General features: G+C 33.4%; 1 protein-coding gene across 1 annotated transcript in view; it reads left to right on the top strand.

Moving 5' to 3' along the window:
- The window catches only part of Aldh (Aldehyde dehydrogenase), a 31,053-nt gene extending 16,474 nt beyond the window's left edge, over positions 1-14,579 (top strand). Inside the window, exons 4-11 of the mRNA XM_085946203.1 lie at positions 1,495-1,663; positions 3,433-3,684; positions 4,550-4,729; positions 5,031-5,149; positions 6,988-7,152; positions 7,682-7,816; positions 12,001-13,753; positions 14,340-14,579. Coding sequence (XP_085802329.1) covers positions 1,495-1,663; positions 3,433-3,684; positions 4,550-4,729; positions 5,031-5,149; positions 6,988-7,152; positions 7,682-7,816; positions 12,001-12,171 — 1,191 coding nt within the window. The 3' untranslated portion in view covers positions 12,172-13,753; positions 14,340-14,579. The remainder of the gene's footprint in view (positions 1-1,494; positions 1,664-3,432; positions 3,685-4,549; positions 4,730-5,030; positions 5,150-6,987; positions 7,153-7,681; positions 7,817-12,000; positions 13,754-14,339) is intronic.
- The last annotated feature ends 6,952 nt before the right edge of the window (positions 14,580-21,531 follow it).

Genomic DNA, 21,531 nt, shown 5'->3' with positions numbered 1-21,531 from the left:
TTGTTCAAACACGGATTTCGAAATAAGCAACACTTGACAACGGCAGTGCTATCTTGTGTACACAGAACAAAATAAACTCTCGAGTTTATTTCCAATCACAGTTTCATTTCTATCATATTAAAATATATTCTCATGGCAGTGATTTTAAAACTTTTCCATTTCATGGCACCCTAAAAAATACCAGCCAATGAAATGGGTGAGTATGTTATAACAAACTCCGTCTGAAATTTGTTTTCATTTAATGGAATAATTATTATCAGTAAGTATATTGTAACAGGCATGTACAACGCGTCGATCGATAAAAAAAATACAATTTGAAATATTTTATACATATAATAATATTTTTATCTGGGTATTATGGACAGGATTTAATTGAATTTTAAAAACTAACGAACACCATCTACAATTTTATTTTTAATTCAATGAAAACAAATTGTCTCTGTTCTGGCAGAACACACTAACTGGAGAATACAAGTTTTGAGTAATTTGACTTTGAAGTTGTTAAAATGTTTGAAATGGTCTATCATGTGAGTTTATTAAGTAATCGTAAAAAGTATGACTAAATGAAGACTGTTTATTTATTAAGAAGGTTTCCAGACCGTAAAGCTTAAAATAAGGAACATTTTGGTATAACTAACTCAATATGTCATTATTTCGAATTAGTGTCTTCTGCTAGAACAGTGACGAAATAAGACATGCCTGACAAAGTTTAACGTGCATTATTTATGTCGAACATTCACAGCATACCTCCACTCTTCGCCACTGATGCAGGATATGTTATTATTATACATTGTATTTTCCCATGCTATAAATTAACGTTTCGTGATCAGGTGAAATATAATAAAATCATAAAAAATGTATTATTGTAAAGTTTACACTAATGCATCAGTTTTACAATATATTTACAATGTAAACCACAGTTTCTCAATGAACAGAATTATTGTGGATTAATATAATAGTAAATTATATTCAAAGTAGTGGTAGATGGTGCTGGAATTAATCTACAGAAATGAGAAATTTTCCGTGGGCATATTCGCACTATATATTTCGTATTATATAGAGGTACTTATATAAAAAATATTCTATTTTTTTGGAATGAGATAGTTAAAAAACCAAACATCCTTGGGTGGAGCATTAAATATTTTTTCCTCTAGCCATTTCTATATGTGTAGTGAGCTCTCTTTGTGAAGTGCCATAACTATAGTGGAACAACTTAACTTGTGCAGACTGCGATTTCTTCTACTGTGCACGAATTACATAGGGTAAATTTATTATTGCTACTTTTATTATTTCTGACTGCTCTTACAATAAGCCTATTGCCTCTCTTCATTGTTTTCTCTTGCTCAGCATCGCTATAACTATGTCATTTTCTGTCAAAACTATCGAACTTCACGCTTATGTGGTTTATAGTGCATCCCCAGCTATATAAATCTGTCCTTGTTCAAACCTTAGTCGGTGCAATTTCGGTAATCGGTGGATTTTGTATTCTTTCAGAGCTTGGAGACATTGGATAATGGAAAGCCTTACCTGATGGCTCACCAGGCTGACTTGTTGGGAACAATCAAGAGTCTCCGCTATCATGCCGGGTGGGCGGATAAGAATCATGGCTTCACCGTACCGATGGATGGAGACTACATGGGCTATACCAGGCTGGAGCCAGTCGGTAATAATCTTTTTTAAATACACACTCCAGCAGGCTTATTCTAACATATCACTTAACATCGAAAAAGAGCTAATTGTGATAAATATATCACAATTATCACTTTACATATCCCGGCAATTAATTATGTAAAAAAGTTAACCGTCTGAACTGTCAAAAGGTTATATCTTTTAACTGCGCCTCTGTTGGGCATGCTAACGTGAGAACGAGACAGAGGATGTCAACTTTACATATTGAGAATTGAGATGCAAGATGTTTCGAAAAATAATTACGTCAAAAACTTCATGTCCGGCTGATATGACTGGCAAAATTATAGGTTATGTTGACTGTTTGAGGTTTAAAGGTTTAATGTTTATTGAAAAAACTTTGCGCATTTCGACGTTTGGGAACCAAAACCATATGACATGACTAATAAAATTGTAGGTTATGTTGATATGTCAATACAAAATTCGGTACAGTTCGGTTATGAGGAATACTGCGGAAAACACATTTTGAAAATAGTCGATATACTGGATTATTTGTTAGGTTAACCAAACCTAACCTAACCTAACCTAACCCAACCTAACCTAACCTAACCCAACCTAACCTAACCTAAACTAACCCAAACTAACAAATAATCCAGTATATCGTGTATTTTCAAAATGTGTTTTCCGCTGTATTCCTCATAACCGAACTGTACCCAAAATTCTTGTGTTCGGCCAGCGTCATCTTTAGTATAGTAATAGAGTCTGCTGTGGTTCAGAGCATTACCGATTAGATGGCGTTAGTTCAGCTTTATACGCTCGTGTTCGGTCTTATCGGCTTGGGTTCAGACGTACGAAACATATTCGAATTTGACCAACATGTCTACCAAGAATTAAAGATAGCCGGTCGGTAACCGGTTTATCACGTTTAGTGTAAAGAATTCCTAACGTGTTAATTTTGATCAATGATAATAACGGAAACATGCTAAAGTGATAACTGTTAAGAATAGACCTGCTGGTGGTTCTACTCAGAAACTCTTGGATATACAGTAAAACCTCGTTAATACAAATTCCACGTGACCGAAAATCGAAAAAAAAAATAATTACAAAATATGAAATGTATGGGGGAAAAATATAAAAATATTGAAATTTTTTATTTTTATTAATTTCGTTTACGGTTATAGATGTGTCTACGAAATTTCCGATTCCGTGTGTGTTAATGGGTCATAAAATGTCAAATGACAATTTTCAATGACTGGCCCATGAAATAGTGTACTTTATTACGATTTATTGAATATTTTTGTATGCCAGGACTCAAATTAAAGGTACGGTTTTATATGAAAATAATGTTCAAGGGACTTTTTTTTTGCAAAAATTTCGAATTACGGCGAATTTCGAATTATCCATGTTCTTATTAACGAGGTTTTACTGTATACCAAGGCGTGTACCAAGTAGATGGACAATAGTGGGAAAACACTTATTGGAATCGATAGGAATGAAGAAATATCAATATTTTTTCATGGAATTACAGTAATGCATCATTTGAAAACAAGACCTCATTTACACTTTCTTGGAAACAGTTAGATATGTAGAATTTACAAACATATATATAACTTTGATGTCGATTGGTTACCATTGCAATTAGATTATTTTAATTCTCTGCTTCTCAAATTATTTATCATAGATACAGTACAGCTACTGTGGATCCTGTGCTAGAATTTAGTCTAGCCCATAACCATTTCCAGGTCTCTACCGTATCGTGTATTTTGTTATGAATTCGAACAGTATAAAATGTGTCTTAAATCTCAGGTGTGTGCGGTCAAATAATCCCATGGAACTTCCCTCTCCTGATGGCGGCGTGGAAAATCGGACCCGCGCTCGCCACCGGCAACACGGTGGTTCTCAAGCCGGCGGAACAGACCAGTCTGACAGCGCTCTACTTGGCTCAGCTGATCAAGGAAGCCGGCTTTCCACCAGGGACTGTGAACGTTGTGCCCGGTTTCGCCGCGGCTGGACAAGCCCTGCTGCATCATAACGATGTTGACAAGATTGCTTTTACTGGTAAGAACAACTATATAAGTTCCATGTTTATTTAGAAAAAGTATTTTGACATAATGGTGATTGTCCGTCATCGTAATTATCAAACTAATATTCACCTTTGAGATAGAACAACGAGGTTATGCTCTCATGAAACCACGTCTTTAGATTCTTTAGCTATTATATTGACCTTCAGTTAGAACTTCATTTTCCTGGGGTTGAATAGTTGTATATAGGTACAGTACACTCTCAGTAATCCGCCACACGAAAAACCAGACAAGTGTCTAATTAGTGAAAGTGGCGGATTATAAAGTGCATACATACAAAATATGGTAAAAATTAAAACAGGTATTTCGTAAAAATAGTTTTTTTGAGAAATCTGTACTAGCAAATTACGGTTTTATTTATAATCAAAATCAAGAATTTACTAAGTTATACATATTTATCAAATAAGTTTATTAACTAAATATTAAAAAGTAAATCACTTGACACAACCAGTAGTTCAGTGAGGCAGATATTCTTGAATGGCTTAGGATTCCTGGTTTCCCTATGACCAAAATCTTCAGTTTGTGTATCCCGGTTGCATGGCCCCCACAAAGGGGGGGCCGACAAGGCTCTAGCCTGGGGGCCCGGGCTCACGAAGGGCGCGGCGTGACGAGTCGACCAGATAAGTGAGATAAACACAGATCACAAATTTGCCCTAATAGTAAAAAAAGGCGCCTGCGCCGCTATTTTGCCTCAATATTATTAATTTAAAAAATTGGTTTTACGATGCAATTTTTAACTGTGTCCTGTGTCATTTCTTATCATGTCTTTCAGATCCAGATATTTAAAATTTACATCTACATGTGCGTCCAGAACTATATTTCTTTTTCTTGTAAATCCAAAGGTTCTACAGAGGTGGGCAAAATCATTCAACAAGGCTCGGCAGTGAACGGACTGAAGAGGACCACCTTGGAACTGGGCGGGAAGTCTCCGAACATCATCTTCGCCGATGTTGATATCGAGCAGGCCGTTGAGCAGGCCCACTTTGGACTCTTCTTCAACATGGGGCAGTGCTGTTGCGCAGGTAATTAAAATGTATCTTTAATTCAGTCAGGCTTCACCGCTGTTTATTTTCTCAAATGTAGAAATGTGTCGCAGTGGACGAGTCGTTACATGTCCATTTCACCCAATTCCTTTCTCGTGTAATAGGCTCCCTCTTCAGAAGTCCAAACTCTAGATAAATATCATACTTCTTCACTGCTGACACACTCCGTACATATTTAGGTTTTTGCTTTAATTCAGACTCCGGGTTCATACACACGGAATGAAAAAATTACCACAAATTAGTTTTCAGTTATAAAAAAATAACACATACTTTCTTCAAGGTTCACGTACATATGTGGAAGACAAAATCTACGATGAGTTTGTCGAACGGAGTGCGGAGAGAGCAAAGAAACGAGTTCTTGGAAGTCCCTATGAACTCACCACAGAACAAGGACCTCAGGTAGATTTTTAATTTTGTTATGTCTCTGAAATATTCTTTCTCTTGACATATTGACAAGTAGAGACACCGAATGAATGTTTATGTTCTTATATTAATTTAAATTTAAACCACAAACAACCTCAATTTATTACTTATTATCTATGTAACAGCTTATGAAACTATTTGTATATATTATATAAAAAAAATCGATTTATCTTTGATTTGATTTTAAGTATTTGATTTCCCATTTTTATTATGTGCCGACTTACCTCTTTTTACACAGTTATTTTTTGCATGGTAGCTTCTGAGAATTGGGTGTGCATCATTTTTGCGTCTTGATTATCTCTTGATGGTGTCAGTATCAGCTGCAAGCATCTGTTTCTTGTTAAGGGGGGACATGCTCGTCGAAGGTCAAAATTGAGTTTTTATTGTATATTCAAACCATGATCCTGGACACTCCTTAAACGTTGTAGATGATCTATTTATATAATTTTGAAGCCTTATTATCCTTTATAGTTATTTTAAACATTTGATGACTGCATGAAGTATTTTTGTTACATAAAATAGTATTCTTTTAAACATCTCGCTCTAATGTTTTAGAATATAGTCATATTTCGGTACATAACTGTGCAGTGGTGTTAAGATTTTTTACATTTATTAATTTTTAAACGCATTTATAAAACCATTAGCATAATTTATAACGAGATAATTTTTGTAAAATATTCACGATAAAAAATTATATTGATAATCTCTGTGATCCCAAATTTGACAAGAATTAGGCATTTTATTATTCAAAAAATCGGCAAGATTAACACATTTGAAGATGATTCTAAAGATACTTATTATAAGCTATGTCTTTGACCATTCAAGTGTGATAAAAATCTTATGAATAATGATTGCTTTATAATAATTATTGACCTAAGAATAAGGTAGTGTTTTTTTGAAATACGCCATTTCTTTTGTCATTCCCTAGTGATTAAGCTACAACATACGGCCGTAGCCATAAATTGACAAACTATAATTGAAGTAGGGAGTAAAATGATATTGACGCGCGTGTTTGAACATGTACCGTTTAAAAAAAAATAAAAAAAAATTCGGTTAAGTACATGTTCAAACACGCGCGTTAACATAATTTTACTCCCTACTTTAATTATAGTTTGTCATTTTATGGCTACGGCCGTATGTTGTAGCTTAACCACTAGGGAATGACAAAAGAAATGGCGTATTTCAAAAAAACACTACCTTATTCTTAGGTCAATAATTATTATAAAGCAATCATTATTCATAAGATTTTTATCACACTTGAATGGTCAAAAACATAGCTTATAATAAGTATCTTTAGATTCATCTTCAAATGTGTTAATCTTGCCGATTTTTTGAATAATAAAATGCCTAATTCTTGTCAAATTTGGGATCACAGAGATTATCAAAATAATTTTTTATCGTGAATATTTTACAAAAATTATCTCGTAATAAATTATACTAATGGTTTTATAAATGCGTTCAAAAATTAATAAATGTAAAAAATCTTAACACCACTGCACAGTTCTGTACCGAAATATGACTATATTCTAAAACATTAGAGCGAGAGGTTTAAAAGAATACTATTTTATGTAACAAAAATACTTCATGCAGTCATCAAATGTTTAAAATAACTATAAAGGATAATAAGGCTTCAAAATTATATAAATAGATTATCTACAACGTTTAAGGAGTGTCCAGGATCATGGTTTGAAAATACAATAAAAACTCAATTTTGACCTTCGACGAGCATGTCCCCCCTTAAGGCACCGTAAAGCAGCATCGTTACAATGTAAATATTAAACTCTTGAGTTGATAGAATAATGTTTGTTTGACAGATCGATGAAGAACAACGCACCAAGATCATGTCTCTGATCGAATCCGGTAAAAAGCAAGGTGCTCGCATTGTGAGCGGTGGAAAGACTTGGGGAGACAAAGGATTCTACGTGGAACCGACTGTCTTTGCTGATGTAAAGGATAACATGGATATTTCTCGACAGGAGGTAATCTTTTTTGATGATTTTTCTGACGGTTTTCTTATTTATACAAGGTTATCAAAATCGTGGTACGAATTTCACAGTCCTGTCATTTGTTACGTGCATGTTTTTTGACATGTCAGTTGAAAGTCTACCTATCATTTAACTCAATGGGTTTTTTTCTCTACCGCACAACGCATAAAAATCGTTTAATGAAACTACGAAAATGGCAAATCTTTGACGTTCATACTGTCAGAATTCGTTATAAATCATCGCTCGATTGAAAGCTGTTTTCTCTAGTCGATTGTGTGTTTGGGATTGTCTGACAACTCACATCTACGTCTAGCCCGTTCACGCGAAAACATTGCTGCCGTACGCGAAAGTGTAGCTGAAGAGCCAGAAATGTTGATTCGCAGGAATTTGGTCTCTCATACAGTTCTTTATGGCAAATTTTGCATAAAGACCTTGATTGAAGATGATTTTTCAAAAGAAAACGGGTCACGGGGTGTCATAACATATATTGTTAAATGTTTTAGTGTTTTGTTTCTATTTCCAGATCTTCGGACCAGTGCAGCAACTTCTGAAGTTCTCAGACATGGATGAGATCATCGAGAGAGCCAATGACTCTGATTATGGATTGGCTGCTGCCGTCTTCACAAAAGATTTGGACAAAGCCAACCACATGATTCAGGTAAATTCCACCACTATCGACACACTGTCGAGTTTGAGCTATACTTAGGGTTATTTTTAAAGACTATTTCCTGAATGTGGAATTGGTCTTTTCCCATGTCCGATCTTAACCCTCCTCCCGCTAACGGCATCTAGAAATGCCCATGATAGTTAAACCGTTCACCGCTAAGGGCATCCAGAAGTGCCCATAAGTTTCTACCTCCGTATTTTCGTAATTCGGCGAGTAATACAGTCGAAATTTGTTTGAAAAACTAGCTGGGTTATTCCTTTACTGACATCTGTGACTTTTTTTCAATAAGACTTCTTAGATAATTCGAAATTAAGCAAAGACACATACCCTGTCGATATTGGAGTAAAACAGATTTCCAATGATTGGTTTCAAAATTTACCGCTAGTTGCTTTGCGCAATTTGCGCCGGCGCGAATTGATGTTAATGATCTCATACATGAAATCGGCTAGTGCGGTGATAATTTTCAACAGTCGATTGCTTTCGTGTTGTGATTGATACATTTCAAAGTTTTTTACGGTTTTCTATAAAATTATTATTGATGCGCCATTCTGTTAATAATTAATTATGTGCGTTAATTCTTTAAATGAAAAGTGATTTTATGAATTAAATCAGTGGTTGTAAAGTGAAAACGAAATTATTAACACATAAATAATTTAAAATTCCTATAATAAATCTTTTGTACTGTATGGAAATACATACGAAAAATTGAGAATAAGTAAATAATAATCTGTAAAATATTTAAATTTAAATTAAAAAATGTAGAATAGATTTTCAAAATTCACGGCCACTCATTTTTATTTCAAGGAAAGTGATGATTAAAATTCTTCTCATTTTAGTCGAATAAAGAACTAAGATTAAAATTTAATATTATTGTGTAGTGAATTAAAACTTTAAATTTCCTCAAAACTGTTAAGTTATAATAGCATATTTAGTGTTTAAATAAAAATGTCTATCCCTGATGTTGAATGTTTGGATTCGGACTATGAGATGGAAAGTGATAATGAAGAAGCTGCGCTAGTAGAACATCCCGACGATGTTGACGAGCCTTCCAATATAGGCAGTGATGAAGGAGTGGCTGAACCGTCTACCAGTGCAGCACCAGACAGTTTACTCCAATCGTGGACTGCGGGTCCCTTCGTGCCGATCACATACGATTTTGATAGTTTCAACTCAGGCGTTAACCCTAGTGTACAGCTCAATGAAAATTCCACAGAAATGGAATTTTTTCGTCATTTTCTTAACAAAACAATAATGAATACCATAGTTAACCATACAAATAATTACCACAACCATATGCTCAACACACAAGCCCACACTCCGAATGCAAGGATCCATGCCTGGTATGATACATGCCCAGAAGAGATGTATGTTTTTTATGCTGTATCAATGTTGATGACAAGAAATCGCCATCTCACAATTGAAGAACATTGGAGTGCTGATCCATTATTAAATTCTAAAATATTTGGCCAAACTATGATAAGAGATCAGTATGAGTTGATTCTACAAATGCTACATTACTCTGATACCCAAATCCCTACTGGAGATCGTCTTTATAAAGTGCGCTCACTTCTTGACCACTGCAGAAAAATATTCAAAGAAACAATGCTACCAAACGAAAATCTCTGCATCGACGAAAGTATCATTGTTTTTAAAGGGAGATTAATATTCAAACAATTTATACCGTCAAAAAGACATAGGTTTGGAATCAAATTATTTGTGATTTGTGATGTGGAAACCGGTTATATTTTAGACTTTATTATTTATTGTGGTGTAGAAACCGAAATAAGTGATAGTGAACTTTTGGGAATATCTGGGGCTGTTGTCACCACTTTGATGAAGGATTATTTTGGTAAAGGGCATAAACTATTTTGTGATAATTGGTACAGCAGCCCAGAATTATTTCAGTTTCTACATAAAAAAAAGACAAATGCTTGCGGCACGGTACGTAAAACACGAAAGTCAATGCCAAAATTTGATAAACTGAAGAAAGGACAAGTAAAATCTCTTAACCGTGGCCCATTGCTCGTGTTAAAATGGCATGATAGGCGGGAAGTGCATATGATCAGTACCATGCACGATGACTCCATGGTACCGACAGATAAAATTAATAGGGCCACAGGACAACCCATTATAAAACCACAATGCGTTGTGGATTATAATAAAAATATGGGCACGGTAGACAAAGCTGACATGATGTTGAGCAGCCTCTCGTGTATGCGAAAGAGTCTTAAGTGGTATAAAAAGGTTGGATTCCACATCATAGATTTATTTTTATTAAATAGTAGCATACTTTACAAAGTTATCACCGGTAAAAAAATTAGTTTAGCTGAATTTCAATTAAACGTAATCCGGCAATTAATCGAAACATATGGCAGTGCCTCAAGACCATCGACATCACAAACTACTCGTGTAGTTAATAACCCAAAAAGAATTTTAAAAACAGAACTCCTAAGACATTTACCCCGTAAAATTCCTCCAACAGTAAATAAAACAAAACCATATCGAAGATGTCGTGTGTGTATTGCTTCAACTACTAAAGATAAAAAAAGAAAAATGACGAACATTATGTGTGAAGCATGTGATGTCGCTTTATGCTCTGTGCCCTGTTTTTATGACTACCATGACAAAATCAATTTTTGAAATATAGTTAAGCCATAAACATTAATTAGGTGTGACTGAAATATGAGACCAAGTTGTAAGGAAATAATATAACAATAACGATTGTGTGCGTTCTGTGTTGGTGTTAAAAAACGTGTGAACATTAATCATCGGCGCAAGTGTCTACCACTTATCCGGTATCATAGAGGCCACTTCACTCTGCGGTATGTACTCCAAGCGTGCTTTATTATGTATGACAGAATTTCTTAAAGCTCTGTTGCTTAATTTACGATCTTTTTGTTTATTTTCACATGCTGTAAAATTAAAAGGAATGTTTTATTATAGCTAGAGCCACTCAGTGGATTTTTAGGTACATTTTTAATGACGTTTCGGTATGATTTATGAATCGTAAAAATCGCAGCGCGCCCGAACAAGTACATGAGCGAAATTATGTCGCGATAAAAAGGTTAATAAGATATAATAAGTTGAAAGTTTGTATTAACAGATTTTTATTTTTATGAGAAATTGATGTTAGCCACTTGCTCAATATATTACGTCCATACTCTTGACCCCAGACAAAAGTTGAAAAACGATATGTGTATTTTCCAGTCCCAGAATTCGAACCTGGGACCCACGATATTATAAGTCGACGTGTAAGCCGCTCGGGCATCGTGGGCTATGGAAAAATTCATATTCCTGTTTTTTTTGTGATTGATTATTCATTCATCTGAATATTATAAATAATAATAGTTTATTTTTTTTACATTCGCAACATTAATTAATGCAAGATATTTTTATCAACACAGAAATGTGATATTTGCTACAAATAAATCTGCTATTAGAAATGCAAATCCAAATGTTACTAAGGCTAACAATTAAATTAGCTGCAAACCATTTCGTATTGTGGAATCATCTGTAGCAAACTTTTCACTTGTGTAATAAGATTTATTTTGCAGGGTTGCATTCCGATAAAAACACATTGCATTAGTGTTACAAGCCTAAAATAAGTTTTTTTATTAAAAAACAAACTGCATATCATTATTTAGATGAAAAGTCACAAATAATAGTATGTAAGTAAGTAACCAAAGCAAAGTATCACGACAGGCTCCCATTTGCATTTTGTTCACACATAGTAACACAGTGCTGCCAACACGAAGAATATTAACTCTTCTATAGTTATCAATTCAACCATACTCAGTGATGCCAATCGTACTATAATTATAGTACAATACTATAATTTTAATTCCACGAAAAATGTAAAATACTATAATTTTACGCCAAATATACCAAAATAGGTACTATAATTTTAAAGGTTTCAAGACGAAAAATGTTTTTGCTGTACTTTAATTTTTCAGAAATACTATAATTTTTATGCCTTTGTCCTATAATCAGCATAGAAAAAGATGGCAACACTGACCATACTATAAATGTTGGGATCACTATCAAATGCTGTAATAATGTTACAGTAGCTCAACAACTTTGCGATGTAATTTTTTAATACTCAGTGAGTATTGATTGACCTTCTCCAGCATCTGCCTCCAAGCAGGTCTTTATTCATATGGGTCTGTGTTTTCTAGGGTCTACGAGCTGGCACAGTGTGGGTGAACTGCTACAACGTCTTCTCGCCCCAGGTACCCTTCGGCGGGTACAAACTGTCTGGCCACGGCCGAGAGAACGGACCGTACGGCATCCGCGCTTACACAGAAGTCAAGACTGTCATCACCAAGGTCCTGCAGAAGAACTCGTAAACGTCCTTTGATACTTTCCAATAAAAAAAAATCGGTGCCAAAAAAAAACCAAATTTAATCTCACGCGAAACGAATGATATGTAAACCTATTGGTGCTTTTTTAAGGTCACAGTATAATTTGTAGTAGTATGGCACAATATGGTGATCATTATTTGATATAATTGTAATTTTTTATTTTCAATACCTGAGACGTGAAGGGCAGAATGTGGCAGGTGGTGGGCGCGAACATGGCTGGCGAACGAATGGCATGTATGGTCGTACAAACTACAATATATCACTGCGTTGACTTTGCGGTATGGGAAGCGGGTGGTTCACCACCTCGCCACATGCGACGCAACCAAAGTGGCATGAGTACGCGCCACTTGAGTTTTGTTATTTAAAATGATAGGCGAGGTAATGAATATAACGTTAAATTTGTTACGTTAATTAAATTATAGTCTCAGATTAATAATATCATTCAGTGAAATTTGTAACACAATTCGGGTTTTTAATTTAAAACTGTTTAAATGCATAAAATGTATTTATGTAATTATTTTTATTACCGCTTTTCTTTGGTAGAAGGCTGTAGTTAAATGCATATCAACTATGTATAATAAAACAAAATTCTATACGGTCAACGTTCTTCTACGGCCATATCCGCCCCTTAGTTGGAGCATATGGAGACCACGCGGCGCCTCCAAGAAGTTATCTCAATTAATAAAATAATAATCATTATTTTTTTTTGTTGTCTCGTATTAGATTTTTGGGTTTTCCTGCGTGTTCTTCCCCTTTCTTTACTTGAGTTTTTGGGTTTGTTGCGGAGCTATTCTCAAGAGATGATGAATTGAAATGTATTGTTAAGTGTATGAATGTGTTACTCTAAGAATGGAATCTGCAACGACCTCAAAATGTCAAGGAAAGAAGGAGAAAGATCATGTGGTGACAACATAAAAACCTAATAGGATTACAGACAAGTTGATTAGTTGGACCAACTGAAAATGTCACAACAGACTAAACTGGTATTGGTTAACTTGTTAAAATGAAATTAAGTGTTAAAAAAAAGAGTAATTTAATAATTTTTTTTTTATAAAATCTATTATCTTCATTTTGCCACGGATGAATCAAGAAAATCAAGTGAATTGAACGATGCAATAGTGTCCTTATGACGCTGACATTGTGGAAAAACTGGTATGCATTATGCGTGTTACGCCACCGCAATGCCAGACAAATGCTGTGTTAATGCCACGCCACTTTCTGTGTGTTCCCTGCCTAAAACTTTTATGGTTCTACGTCAGCTGATCTCTCTAAATGTTGGCCCACCGTAAATATTATGATATTGTTTTGTGTGATCATAGAATTTTCAATTTAATAATTATATTGTATACCTTTTTTTTTATTAATGTACGACATTACTCATAATATTATTTGTTATATTCAGATGGTGCTGTACTCTGCTTTTAAAAAATATATGTAGTTTTTTATTCTGACGTTTTGTGGATTCTATATTATGACGAATCTCTGAAAATCGGTAAATAATATGTATTAGTTCTAAGCACAAGATATTTTTTGGTTTTCTCTCAAGGCGCATTTACACCGAGCGACAGTGGCGAAGGGTGGAGGTAAGCTGTTAAGATTCGCTATAAATAGTGCACACTAAACTTTGTTAGTCATATGTATTTGTTTTTATTGAACTAAGACTACAATTTACAGATGGTATTAGTTAGTTTTTAAAAATCAATTAAACCCTGCCTAAACGAAACCATAATAGATTTGGTCTAATTTGGGCAATGCGACAAAATTGTGTACAATTTTTCATTCATAGTTATTTGTTTTCGTTGGATTAAAACTACATATTACACATATTTTTGCTTCATTTTTTTGATTCATTAAGCCCTGCGTAAACCAAACTATAATAAATAAAAAATATTATTCTATCTATAAAATACTCAAAGTTATGTATGATTTAATTGCATAATTTTAGATATTTTATAGATAGACATGTATTTTTTGACTAATATCTATTATGGCTTGGTTTCTCAGGGTTTAATTGAATTTTAAAATCTAACCTACACTATCTGTTAATTGTAGTCTTATTTCAATGATAACAAATATGTATGTTTGAAAAAGTTTAATGTGCACTATTTATGGCGGATCTTAACAGCCTACCTCCACCCTTCGCCACTGCCGAGCGAACATTGCTTGGTGAAATCTCACCTTTACTCATTTAATAAAGAATTGATTTTATCATAATTTTGTATGTATGTCAGTGTTGTCGTCTGTTGAAACACAATTTTCGCCATAATCCTAGTCTATACCGTTAGATTAGGAAGATTTTAATTTCTGGAGAAAAAAAAATTACAATGAAATGTAGTTTGTACTTATTTTTATACTTTGAAGAAATGTACCAATAAAAATGTTATTAATATAAATAGCAGTGTTTTATTTTTAGTTAGGTACCTACTGATACCAGGGATTAAGACTCACGTGTATCTTGGTAGATGTCCTGATCCAGTAACACTTCGGGTTGGAGGTTATGTGTGACATCAGGACAGAAAGGATAAATTGACACGAAAAATTTTAATTTGACAGTTGTTCCGCGCGGAGATGTTTAATTACACTAAATTATACAAACATCGATTGCATTACAGTAGGATGAACATTAATAATTTTTCAATAGTTTGCCGAGAACTTTCACTTCACACGGCGCCGACATTTCAAGGGTGGGTTTGTTTTTGTCACATTTCACAGTATATTTTTTTTCCCGTGGACGTGTTTACACATTGGCGAAATTGACGTCTAAGCACTTTGTCGGAGGTGCGATACATGTTTTAGGGTAGTTATAGGAATTAATATTAACACAATATCGGTAAAAAAAAAAGGATTCACTAATTTATAATCATGAAACAAGCGCGACCTGCATTTCGCGTCGAGAAAGGCCGCATGACCACGCCAAAGCGTGGTACGAGGTACCTCCTGCTTTCACCGGAGAATCTACACTGGGCAACCATTATCTAAATCAAAAATATAAGGGCGGTAGGAGATGGCGGGGAGAGGTGCAAAGGGAAGTTTTCGGCTGGCCGACCGTACCTTTTTCTTAGGGTTTATAAAATGACATTGGCCTCGACCGTCTCAGGTATAATGCGTTTTGCAGTAATATTACTATCTTATAAGTCAGGAAAGCCAAACCTTTGGTCGGGGCCTCCTTGTGAGGTTTTGATGTTTTTAAATTACTGATTTGATATGGAGTCTTGATGCGTGATTTGGGGCATCCTTTGGGGGGGAAGGATGTATTTGATGACACTACCTACATAAATTCGGGGGCTTAGGGTGACAAGGGCGAAACTACAATAACCACGGTTTTGAGTTAAGCATTGAACTGGCTCCGAAAATCGCTTTTATTACATCATTACAAATAAAATCATTATAAAGGCAAAACCTTACACTCTCAACTCTAGTTTTTACTGATAAAAATAATGTCTTAGGAAGAAAATTACTTAAAAGAAGACTGTTTTTGTGTTTATCTCAAAACCATTGTTTTGTAGTTTCGCCCTTGTCACCCTAAGCCCCCGAATTCATTCAGGGTTTCCCAAACTTCACAAATCCTAAAATTTTAATGGAACTCCTTGTTTATTTTGTAGGGTACATAAATAATAACTAATCAATAGAATTTAAAAAAATGAGAAAAAACAAAAAATATTTAGTAATTATTTTTAAAACAACACATAAAAATATAAGCGAATGAAGTTCTTAATGACTTCGATGATTTTGGGTCCTTGAATTGCAAATCTTCTTGATATCAGGCACAACATTAGAAAGTTGAATTCGTATATCAGGTGTCGCGTTGAGCCTGTTTCTGGACTTTGACTTTGTTGCGGCATAATAAGAAAATCCTGCTTCGCCTGTCAATATGAAGTCAAACATGTTTGAATTCTTTGGAGCCGTTGTAACTTATAAAACTATTCCAGGTTTTCGAAGAACTTAGTTTGGGAAACTCAGCATTACATCATTGAAATGAATTCCAGACACGCATTCTATTTATGCATGTCCTGAATATAGTGGCCGAAATCAAGGTTACGTCATAAATATCAATATATTGCTTTTGGCTGTCTACATCAAATAGACAAGGGAGTATCTTTCCATGATGCATTTTTATGCCAGAAGGCGGCCCTGCAAATTGTGCAAATAAAGCGCCAAATACATTATGAAGCATGTTGCGTACTATCACATGATGTCACAGTAAGCTGCTGCCACGGGAAAAAAGTGTGTAATATCATTTTTCTTGGTGTTTAAAATGTTAAGAGTGATGCTCCTATCCTATAGCACATATTGAACCTTTAAACGAACATTGTCAGTTAGCAAAATCTGCCGAAATCACCAGAATTAGAATGAGGTCACCTCACGCGTATTGCACTGCATCGACACCCGCATGACTCGATGAATGTTTTTATCAATTTCTACATGCCTACACATTTTTGATTCATGTCAAAATCGTGTGTTTTATGTTTTTAGCGGTCGGCACTATATAATTTCTATAAGAATGTTGTCTATTATCTATGGTCTGCAGGTTGAATTCTGTTCAAAATATTACCTATGGATATATCACAAGTAATTTTGACGTATGCACACGTAGAAACTTAAAGTTAATTGAAATTAGAACGAATAATAATTAAAAATACTTATACAGAGTTGGTACTCTCCATCATTGAATTTACAGAGTTGGCGATCATTCAAAATATTCTGCAAAATGACGAAACCATAGACTAAATATGTCACCGTGACAGTACGCGATGTGCATCTCAATATCATCACAACTTAAATATCCATAGTAGAAGACGTATGAAGTTTTTTCAACATCTTTGGTAGGTACAATGTCTTGTACCATGCATGTACTCTTTAGTTGTAAGTTGGTAGATGGTTAATAAAAAAGGCCTTCTTTCAAATTTTTTTGTTTATGGTTCAATTACACATAATAATTATGTATACATGTATGTCATAGATAGATAATTAAATATTTCTATATAATTTTATAATAAATAAACTTTTATAAAACCGAAATAATCTTTTTAAAATGTAACCAACCATAGAAAATTAACATAATTTACAGAACATTGCAGGTTTCTCCTGAATGATATAATAATAATATAAACCGATTGTAAAAACTAAAACATTTAGTCTTACAATATATTATGTAATCAGAATGTCATGTTCTAATATTTGAATACATTTTTTTGTAAAATTACAGTTCGTCAAATCATAATTTGTAGTTAAAAAATGCATAAGATGTCCAGTAAATAGACAACAATCTATAAAATAGACATAAACATATATTATATACTCGTACAGAATGTTTTACAATTAATTTTATTGAGAAATTTTATAAGGGGCAGTCTGCACACTGATAATCAATGCAACATACAACACGTGATAGAGTTAATGAGTTGTAGTTGCGAGTTGGAGTTTTCAATGTGCGAGCCCGCTTATAGATGTAATCTCAAAATTGCAGTGAACTGAACACGTTTAATACTTAGATGATAAATCTACAGTAATTGAATTGGTGTTTACGTGGTAGACTTCCCATTTTAATGGTTATTCTATTGATTCTGTCATGAACACCCACCGTGAGAATGATTTAACTGAATCTTCTGAAAATTGGTGGTTCGTGACCCGAAACATTACAGAATTAACAAAAATTTTGTTTGAAAACTATTCTGATTGTAGTGTAGAGGTTTACTCAACCCTACAACTGACGCATTATTATCTATGCTCATTTATATAGCATAGATAATAATACGGACAGGAAATGACAGACAATAAATTAGTTGCGTTCCGGCTCTTCAACGGTTTAGTCAAATTATGCGCCCAACTCCGCATAACGTTCAACCTAAAAAATCAAATTCCAAATTACAATGTAAAAATCTCAACTCAACATAAAAACTAATGTGAAAGTCCTGTATATTGCCGTGTGTATCCATATTATTATCTACAATACAAAACCAAGAAATGCAACCACTGTGCATCATTCCTCACAACCTGAAGTACCATATCACGCACACTGAACGCAACCTTCCAGAACAGATATCAATAACATCGGGGCTACCTCAGTATCTTCAGAGTAACCCCTGATAGGAGTCCTGCCACAAAACAGCCAGTTCGATTAATGTAGTACATTTTATAACTCAATGATTCAATTACAATAAATTACGGTACGGAAGATATCTCACCACAAATTGACAATATTAAACGGTAAATGGACATTGTGATTATAAGTAGACATTTATATAACACTGATTTATTTTGTATAATATTTTGAAGGTTGTGGAAATGGTTTACAAGCACTGATTGAAAGAAGACGATTGACCACCGCGGACATTAATTTACTTTGGTTACAGACAAAAAATTAATATATAGTTAAATGAACATACAAAATTTTTGAAAACACTTCTGAGAAAATATATTATAACCAATAGAAAAAAGGAATCGAACCAGCATCTCTCGGGTTTCGCGTCCACGCACATAGACCACTATGCTAAAGGTACCATACTTAATTATGACAAATTTTAACTAATGGCTCTTATAATACTCTCTGAAGCGCTTTCTAAATTGAACTAATATTGGCTATCGACTTTTGTATTTTAAATCAAAGTAGGTATTACTTTAATTACTAACCAACGCCACGGATTACTCACAGATATTTTAATATTGTAGCTTCCTTGAACTAGCTAATAATTTTTAATTAATCACATTTTTTATTCAACGAATAATTCACAAGATTTAAGAATGTAACATTCTAATTATTGAACATACATAATTTTTGAAAACTCTAGTTTTCATACATTCTTAAATCTTGTGAATTATTCGTTGAATAAAAAAAGTAATTAATTAAAAATATAATTCAATTTCAGAATTTTTTGTGGTTTCGGGATTACTTTATGGATTTGCTGCATTATTTAGGAATGTATAAAATAAAAAGTCCACAACAACCTCATACTGCTTTGTCGTCAGAATTGATGACTGTAACCCAGATAATTTGGTCGTTGAGAAGTCTTCATTCCTCTCGGCATTCACGCAGGATCTGACCGAATAGTGTGAGTTGTTCTAGGTTATCATCTTATAATATGAGCTTGGCATAGGCAGACCATGGTGAGTCTGTCGTGAATTTAAAGTTCTGATATTGGAAAGTTTGTTAGTTCCAATAACAATTATTTGGAAATATCGTAGCTCATCCGCGTGGTCAATCGTCTGGATATCATCAATGTTGTCGGGTGAATCTAAAGATATTGTACTTATCAGGCGATAATTAAACATTATTGTATTGAAGTGAACGGATTATAATGTAAGTTGCTACAGTTTTAATATATATACTGAAAGAGTTCACAAAACCTAATGACATGGAATTTTACTTATACTTCTATTACATATTATGAGGCGTCCCTTTTCACAATTGTACACAATCCAATATTTAAGGTAAATGGTTTGTTTTAATGTCAGTTTCTTTTGTCCAGTATATCGTATTTTAAAACTAAAACAATATGCCCATTTTTACGTTTTTATTAGCTCATTCTTGTTTGTCCGGTGGTTGTTTGTCCAGTACAAATCTTGGAATCGATTTATAACTAACTTCCCGACTAGCTAGACATTTGAAACTTTTAGAATATATCAGAACACGATGCCAATGCATTCTTTTAATACTTTTAGCCATCTTTAAGCAGAATTGATATTATTTTCAGTTAATTCTGTTTTGTATGAAAAGTTATTTCAGAAAAATCCGTAAAAAGTAAAAGACTTATTGGTTGCTAAGGGGGTGGTCCAAGCAACTAAATTATTAATATATGCGTGCGTTACTATGGAAATCAAAATGAAAAGTCAAAATGACATTTCAGTATTCTATATTTGTTTGTTTGTTTTTTATTTACTTCATATCAAGTACAAGTTTGAGTATATTGAGCATAATAATTCAACAGAAAATTTAAAAACATTGTATATAAAAAGTTCTTTTTATCTTGTAATTATTATAAGATGATCAATCCTTAACTGAGATAAAAGAAGGGTACATGGCAAAAACAGGCTTATCGACCAAATGGTATTTGTGCAGGAAAGAAAAAAGAATGAAATCATTATTGGTTGGAAAATGGGTTAAATAATAAGTAAAAGAATTTATATATTGATTTCTCACTTATTTTGTAATATAATGTAATAAAAGTGAAAAAAAAGTAATAAAAACATATCCTACGTTTTTGTGCAGTTTCCTAATATACAATGAATTGATTTTTGCCTTGACTACACTTTCTTCTCCCTTCATTTATGAAAGAATTCAATCGATTTTGGTAGTATTAATGATACCTTTCTCGAGCACTTCCTCTGTTGAACAAATTGGCATTTAAATCTCAAAAATGAAAAGAATGTGATGAGCCTGTTTTTGCTGTGTACCCTAAATATAGGTAAGCATAATAAAATTGGAGATATCAGCATATATTAATTGTATTATTTTAATCAAATGATTCTGTGTTTTAATCATTTTTTTTGATTCATTTTCAAAGATATAAATCATTACATTTTGTGTGAAATTTTACATAATACGTACACATTTTTTGTTACATTTTGACCATATTACGCGGACTCAATTAAAAAAGACGGCTCACATTATGACATATGTATGGGGTATTAATAATGGATTATGAAACATACATTAATATTTAATTATAAAACATAGCTAATTATAAGTTACATGGCTATTTTAATAAATCAGCTGATACTGGTTTATTATTCTGTACTAATCGTGAAACATAAATAGTATTTAATAATGTATCATAGCTTATAATCCTAAGATGTTATATGAATGTTTTAATAAATCAGCTAACTAATAATGGCAGATGTTACATTAATTATTCTTTTGGTAAAACTCATGCTTATAACAATGAAAGTGTGTATATATACATAAAAGATAATAGCTAAGATGGGTTTTGGTTTGTTGGACAACATAAACATCATAGTTATAATATCCATAAGTTATTTGCCAAATATATATGTATAAGAAATAACAGTTGAGAATATAATCGGTTATTTTTTAGAAAGATTTTCTTTTAGAATTTTAGAACACGTTTTTCACAGATGTGCTCAATTTCGCAGAGCAACACCTTTATGGTAAGTTAATAAAATAGACCTTAGATATGTCACATTGATTAATATAATCAAAACAAACCTTCAATTGGCATTGTCTTGGAAAATTAATATTTAAAATAAGTTTGGATGATCAAGGGCACATTTTTGTCACAAATTATCAACATTATCTGTGTACCCGTCTTTATCTGATATTTTTTTAAATTAATTGATATCGTATACATAATAATGGGGCTTTAGGATCACAGGGGCCTATCTACAATC

The sequence above is a fragment of the Rhyacophila brunnea genome, unplaced genomic scaffold (assembly GCF_057557595.1).
Source record: "Rhyacophila brunnea isolate RB1 unplaced genomic scaffold, BYU_Rbru_1.0 scaffold_19, whole genome shotgun sequence".
Lineage (NCBI taxonomy): Eukaryota > Metazoa > Arthropoda > Insecta > Trichoptera > Rhyacophilidae > Rhyacophila > Rhyacophila brunnea.
Note: the sequence above shows the minus strand (reverse complement) of the source record. Positions and strands in the feature narration are given on the sequence as shown.